This window comes from Anoplophora glabripennis, unplaced genomic scaffold (genome assembly GCF_000390285.2).
Source record: "Anoplophora glabripennis isolate ALB-LARVAE unplaced genomic scaffold, Agla_2.0 scaffold886, whole genome shotgun sequence".
In the NCBI taxonomy this organism is placed as follows: domain Eukaryota; kingdom Metazoa; phylum Arthropoda; class Insecta; order Coleoptera; family Cerambycidae; genus Anoplophora; species Anoplophora glabripennis.
In genome coordinates, this window is record NW_019416999.1 from 29,804 (window position 1) to 36,913 (window position 7,110).

Here is a 7,110-nt window from a genome sequence, read left to right on the forward strand (position 1 = left end):
CGGGATTTGCACGTAGCAGAATGGCGCTCCTTGGGAGACCCTATTTGGAACCCAAGGAGCTGAGAGAAGTGTCAGCAAGGAAGCTTTTGGACTTTGTAAAAAGGACAAATCTACTTGCTGAATAGGACTAGTAGTGGGACGTACAATAGGCCTAATTAGGCCGCAGTGCTATGGGACTTTTAAAGGACCAACCACTAGATGATGATGATGATGGCATTTAGTTTTGTTCTTCATGCTCTTTATTTTGAGATTCCAGTACCTAAAAACACTACAAATACGGGTTACTTTTCCCCGGAAATATGGCCACCTTAAATAATAAAATATAGAATAATAAGAAGAGTTGATATCATCTTAATTTATAGGTTTCTCGCTTCTGGGGATTCCATAATATCAATCTCGTACCAATATTTAGTTGGTTACACTACTACAGCTAATATTATTTATGATGTTTGCAAAGCTATTTGGAAAAACTTGCAGCCTGCAGTATTACCAAATAAATTTACTCAAGAAAAATGGATTGATAATAGCAAACAATTTGAAGAGAAATGGGATTTTCCTCACTGCATCGGTGCTGTTGATGGGAAACATGTAGTAATTCAAGTATGTTAATATTTTCATAATTATTTTCCCACATGTTTATAATAGCAATATTAGTCGATTCATATTTTATTGTAGTGTCCAAGAAATGCTGGATCGTCATACTATAATTATAAAGGATCTCATAGTGTTCTATTAGCAGTTTGTACGGCTTCGTATGCACTCTTGTTGACATTGGTTCATATGGAAGGAGAAGTGATGGAGGCATATTTCAAGAAAGTAATTTTGGCAGAAGATTTGGAAATAATACAATGAATGTACCTCCAGCATCTCCAGTATTCGATGATGGACCCGTACTGGAGTACTGCATTGTCGGAGATTGCTTCGGCCATATCCAGGTAAAAAAGCAACTACTCAAGAGAAGCAAGTTTTCAATTTCCTACTAAGGCCGGTGTCCCACGCATCCGATATCCGACGATACGAAGGTCCGAAAGTGTTGGTTAATATACATTCAAATATTTTACCGCTCATTTTCATCCGAAAATTTTAAAAATTCATACGATGTCGGAAAAGGTAGAAATAATTTTAACTTTTGTCCGAAATCGTAGGTTTTTTAACCTCACTTTTTAAGGTTTTAAGTTTTAACATACTGTGATTGTTGTTGTTTTGCAGATTTACAGTGAAATGTTATATAATGTAGAAAAACGGCGAAAAATAAATACAGTGCTTCTTCTGTATCTTCTGCTGCGCGTAAGAAAGAGTAAGAACAAGCAAAGGCGGTTTTGGGTTCGAGATATTTTTATAAACCGGAAAAGGCAAGGGTCATATCACAATTTATTACAAGAAATGCGCTTGAGTGACCATCAAAAATATATCAACTATCTAAGGATGTCAGGAGATACTTTTCACAAATTACTTAATATTGTCGGTCCAAGGCTGACGAAGATATATTGCGTACGCGAACCGATATCTCCTGGTGAAAGATTTGCATTAACATTAAGGTAAAATAAGCAATAATAGGTATTTCATAGCTTGTATGAATTAAGATTATTGTCAGAAATGTAGGTATGCTTTCTTTATCATTTTACTTCTTTCAGTAGCGGGGACAGTATGATGTCAATCTCATATGCCTTCCGTGTTGGTCACAATACGGTTTCTAAAATTATCAGGGAAACATGTGATACCATTTGGGAGTGTTTAAACCAAAATTTTTGGCTTAAAATTGCAGAAGATTTTGAGGAAAAGTGGCAACTACCTCATTGTGTGGGGGCGCTTGACGGTAAACATGTAGTAATTCAGGTAAATACTGCCATCTGTGAGTAAAATGTAATTTAATAACAGTCAAATTAAATGTTGCAGTAGAAATATAATTATAGATAAATACTTACATTTTTAGGCACTTCCAAGGTCTGGGTCTATATATTACAACTATAAAGGTACACACAGTATTGTCCTATTAGCATTATGTGACGCCAATTATAAGTTTACGGTTGTCGATATTGGTGCTCAAGGCAGGCACAGTGATGGAGGAATATTTAAAAATAGCAACATTGGGAAGCTTATTATATCAAACAACTTAAATCTTCCAGCCCCTTCTCCATTAGAACAGTATAAACAACCAATGAATTACTACATTTGTGCTGACGAAGCATTTCCACTGTCAACGACCATTATGAGGCCATATGCAGGCAATTTTTTGCCACAAACTAAGCGAATCTTTAATTATAGGTAAATGAAATGCCAAATTTTATTGTCATAAAATAGTATTCAAAATACTTATTATTAACAATAATTTAAATGGAATAAGTATAATGTTAAATAAATTCTTTTAGATTATGCAGAGGGCGTCGGGTTATTGAGAATACATTTGGGATTCTAGCATCGAGATGGCGAATTTATAGGAAACCAATAATAGCAAGCGAAACCACTGTAGTAAAGGTCATAAAAGCTACAGTTTGTCTACATAATTTTTTAATGACTTTTGCAAATACAACTTATTTTACACCCAGCTCTGCAGACCAGGAAGATAATGAAGGAGAATTAATTGAAGGAGAATGGAGGAAAGAACAAAATAGCAATCTTAGGGGCTGTAAAAAGAACAAGCACCAATATGTATGGGCGACCCGCAGAAGAAATGAGACATAAGTTAGCGCTGTACTTTATAAATGAGGGGGTAGTTCCATTTCAGTGGAATAAATAAATAAATATTTAATTTATATCTTCATGTTTTATTTTCATTTTAACGATTTATTAAAAACTATTTCATCACATCACATAAGATGTAATAAAATTCAGCCTTCACTAATCATTAACACTAAATTAGTTCAGATGTATTCGGGTTAATAAAAAAAAGGTATCTAATCCAATGCAATACATATTACTAACAATATTCATTGCAAATAATCTTTAGCTGCCTNGGAGGTATGTATGTAATTAATATTTGTGATGTTCTTTAGTAAGAACTGTTTTTTAGAAAATCGTCGAAAAAAGTGTGATTGAAATTGATAAAACTGTCGAAAAAACTACAGAAGCAGCTACAACACCATCAAAGGTATAGATTACTAATATTTTATATAACTGTAGGTATATACATTGTATTTACTATTTATAATGAGTGATGAGTTTCATAATAGAGATAATTAATCATTTTAAACAGCCCCCAAAGACAAGAAAACAGAAACTGAACCATATGACTGAATATGAAAATAAATTATATGATCTCAATAAGAAAAGAATAGAGCTACAAATGCAACAGTTGGAGGAAATGCACAAGTTGAGAATGAAAAATGAAAAGGAATATCATCAGAGACGTTTAGAATTACTGGAAATAAACAAGTATTACCGCTTTTTTTAAATAGTTTTTAATAATAATTTTGTAACTATTTTCTCTTGTAAGTAGGTGTGGAAAACAAACGTGAATTTAAAATAAATAAAATATATTTTTCTATGTATTTATTTCAATGTTAAATATAATTTACATTTTTTATTTTTCTTTTTCTTATCATTTTAAATTTGTCGGCATGCAAAAACAAAACAAAAAAATTGATATACACTTAAAAATGTAAATTTAGAAAAATGCGAAAATATATTTTTTTAATTTTTATATTAATAATAATTTATATTATTGAATTTTTTATTTAAATTCGTACAACTTATCATATGAGAAAAAATTATCTTTGGTGGTTTCTAAAATATCTCTGTATGTACTGCTGTCGAAAAGCGGCCCCTAAGAGGTTTCCTTCCTCATTCTGTCTTGGATTTAGTAAATCTTCATCTTCAGAATCTACATCTACAAATAATATTCTAATTTGTTTAAATATTTAAGGGGTAAGTGTTTTCTAACCTGAATTTTCTTGATTATCATCAATAAACATGTTGTGAATTATAGCTAATGCTATAATCGCTGCCTTTGCAGTATCAAGACTTACTTGCATGCCATTAAAAAAACAACGAAATTTCTTTGCAGTTCTTTTAAGTTAATAACCTGTGGCTGTATTGGCACGATTTTTATAACTTTCGAAAAAAAATTGTGTTGTTTTGAAACGAATTTTCAGTTTTTTTAGCTAAATATGCAATGGACGTCGCGCACGCGTTTCTCTGGCAAGCTCTGGTAGGAAACTGAACCGTGTATTGCCGTGTAACGAAATTGCGCATTTATAGGGCACGCCGTTTTGGCAATATGGCGGATGGTCCGTCTATACCACTGGTCCATCTCTCCCCACTTTACCTTATGTTTCAAGAAAAAGAAGGACGCAAGGAGTTGACCATCTGTACAAGCAAGCTGAAAAAGTTTAGAACATTCATGTACTAAAACGTTGTCAAAGTTTTCAGTTAAATATTGCTTAATATCCAAAATTATTTTACATACTTTCTGTCTCTGCAACTTCGGTGCCATTAGCCTCCGTGTCGTGACTTATTTCCCCATCATCCTCTTCCACATTAGATAAAGAATTTGAGTCTTGTTGTAAAGCAGCATTCATTAACTTTGTTGCGAAAGCAACATCTGTAAGAAAAATAAAATTTAAAAATGTTGCTATTGTCGTAATACAAGCTTTTCGAGCGTTTTCGAAATTCACCAATCTTTCCAACCTGGCTGGAAATGATCAGAAAATACGTATCTGCGACAGCCAAGCACGAGATAAGGCATGCTAGACCTAAATAGGAAATCCCTAGGCTCTACCATGAACACGGACACGCGAAAAAACTGAAAGTTGGAATTTTTAAGCATGTTTCCATTCCCGACGACCTACGACGCTCTGAATAGGCTCGTAAGGATCGTCGTGACCCAATTACTAGAAACCCAGTCAAAACAAGACACGTTTCTAAAGAATCGGCAGCCAGAGCCGATAAATCGAAGATTTACGCATCTTTCCATATTCTGAGCCGCTACAGCTGTTCAATCGTTCCCGGCGACCTACGACGTTCTGGATAGGCTCGTTAGGACCGCCGCGACCCAATTCGACAGAAACTGAGTCGAAACTGAAGATAATNTTTATTTTAACGATTTATTAAAAACTATTTCATCACATCACATAAGATGTAATAAAATTCAGCCTTCACTAATCATTAACACTAAATTAGTTCAGATGTATTCGGGTTAACAAAAAAAAGGTATCTAATCCAATGCAATACATATTACTAACAATATTCATTGCAAATAATCTTTAGCTGCCTCATATGTAAGTTGGAGAAGTTTTATCTCGAGAAGAGTTCTCTCTTGCTGGGGCATTCGAGAAAGCAGCTCCGATATTCGTAAACATATAAAGTTTACAGGAGGACTAGAAGTTATAGGAATTGGGGGTTACAGGACCTGTATTAATATTATTTAAAGCATCAATAATTGCTTATTCTATTTTTTGTGTTGATGATCGCTTCTGCGATGAAACCAATTGCGACTTCTCGTTGGCTTCGGGAGATATCATGGGGGATGGAACGGTAGCTTGTTCTACTTCAGATATTGCCACATTTGATACAGTAGGTTTGTAGATTAATGTATCGTTTAGGAATTTCATCAATTCAAAGAATTCCCATTTCCTCTTTTTTTGCAAGCAGAGCCACTGGGAATGTATTCTCCTTTCAATCGAACATATGTGTCTCTCAAGTTCCTCCACTTTTTCATCAAAAATTCAATAGAAAATTCAGGATTATTTCCAAATTCTTCATAAATTTCTTGCCATAATTGGTCTCTAATGTTTTTGACCGTTGTTTTATTGATAATCGAGAATCCCATAATGGGGGTCTTACCATTACACAGTTTATTAACAACTCTTCGATTGTTGTTGCTTGTACATCCCCATTATCCTATAGATAATTAGTACATAAAAATTCTAAATTATAAAAAAAGTCAACAAATCACTTACATCGGTTTCAACACTAATTTCCTCCAAAATTTCTGATGATGATCCCATTTTAACTGTACTTACAATTCAATTTAGTTTATCGTGCATAAATGATGTACTCTCATATGTATATATATCATAGAAAATAGAATATACCTACATTTGCTATGATATATACCTATGGTTATTATTTAATAATGTTTCGTCTTCTTCATCTTATAATAAATTCCATGGTTCTATACTTAATTTGTACGAGATTAATTTCGGATGCATGTGAATATATGTGAAAATATTATCGGATATCGTACATCGGGTTTCGGATGCATGGGACACCGGAATATTATCATTCGTACGAATTAAAATATTATCGGATATCGTACGTCGGATATCGGATGCATGGGACACCGGCCTAAGTCGTGCTAGACGGACAATTGAAAATACATTTGGAATTATTGCTAGCAGATGGAGGATTTTTAGAAAACCAATTTTATCTAATCATGATCCTGAGTAATTACAATTATTAAGGCAGTTGTATGTCTTCATATTTGGTTACGAATGCAGGATTTAGCAGACTTGGAATTAAAAAGTCTATGTTACTCCAGAAATGCTAGATAGAGAAGATGAAAATGGACTCAGCGAAGGAACATGGAGAAATCTAGTAGATAATCGAACAGCATTTCAAGATATCCATCGCATGGGAAATAATACAAGCACACGTGCAGCATTTGAAATCCGTGAGAAATTTTGTAATTATTTTAATAGTGAAGGTTCTCTTGGATGGCAATATGATCATTTATAAATTTTTTATATTCACCAAATATGTAATAAACTTTTTTATTTTTTACAAAAAAATAAATAAAACAAATTTACAATATATACATTTGTTAAATTATTTTTAAAATCAATATTTTTTTAAATGTACTTAAAGTTTATTTTCCACTTCAAATAATAATTTGTGAATGTCCAACATAACCTCGTTAGCCTTATTTTCTGGCAATTTCCTTAACTTTTTCTCTACTAGATAGCAAAATCCTCTTATTTCGTCAATTTCTGGTTGAGCTGGAGGTGGCGGAAAAGCTGGTATAGCAGCTAAGTTTTGGCATTGGAGTAGATAATGCGTCAGCTATTGTATCCAATACACTATCAGTTTTAGGTTTCTTGAGTTTTTTTCCTATAAAATATTATTATTATTATTATTATTATTAATAATAATAATAAATATCTCTTCAGTATG

At 33.1% G+C, this 7,110-nt stretch overlaps 2 protein-coding genes across 5 annotated transcripts in view; both read left to right on the forward strand.

Moving 5' to 3' along the window:
- LOC111692084 overlaps positions 1 to 3,431 on the forward strand; it is a 6,611-nt gene extending 3,180 nt beyond the window's left edge. For both annotated transcript variants that reach the window (XM_023455794.1, XM_023455795.1), the window contains 2 exons: positions 3,011 to 3,088; positions 3,194 to 3,431. In XM_023455794.1, the coding sequence (XP_023311562.1) occupies positions 3,011 to 3,088; positions 3,194 to 3,391 (276 nt within the window). In that variant the 3' untranslated portion in view covers positions 3,392 to 3,431. The remainder of the gene's footprint in view (positions 1 to 3,010; positions 3,089 to 3,193) is intronic.
- LOC111692083 (protein ALP1-like) lies at positions 696 to 2,826 on the forward strand. 3 transcript variants are annotated; one of them, XM_023455793.1, is made up of 4 exons: positions 696 to 935; positions 1,635 to 1,836; positions 1,934 to 2,265; positions 2,370 to 2,826. In XM_023455793.1, exons 1-4 carry the CDS (start codon positions 853 to 855, stop codon positions 2,680 to 2,682), a joined length of 930 nt encoding a protein of 309 aa, XP_023311561.1. In that variant the 5' UTR covers positions 696 to 852; the 3' UTR covers positions 2,683 to 2,826. The 3 variants fall into 3 exon arrangements, with proteins under 3 accessions (XP_023311561.1, XP_023311559.1, XP_023311560.1); XM_023455791.1 differs by lacking the exon at positions 696 to 935 and adding an exon at positions 1,379 to 1,538; XM_023455792.1 differs by lacking the exon at positions 696 to 935 and adding an exon at positions 1,379 to 1,538 and having other exon boundaries at positions 1,638 to 1,836.
- Positions 3,432 to 7,110: the final 3,679 nt, after the last annotated feature.

Excerpts from the sequence above, each read along its gene's own strand:
- LOC111692083 (XM_023455791.1), top strand. The coding sequence starts at position 1,384 with ATGCGCTTGAGTGACCATCAAAAATATATCAACTATCTAAGGATGTCA. Across the intron at positions 1,539-1,634 it reads AGATTTGCATTAACATTAAG|TAGCGGGGACAGTATGATGT; the intron begins GTAAAATAAGCA and ends TACTTCTTTCAG. Across the intron at positions 2,266-2,369 it reads AAGCGAATCTTTAATTATAG|ATTATGCAGAGGGCGTCGGG; the intron begins GTAAATGAAATG and ends AAATTCTTTTAG.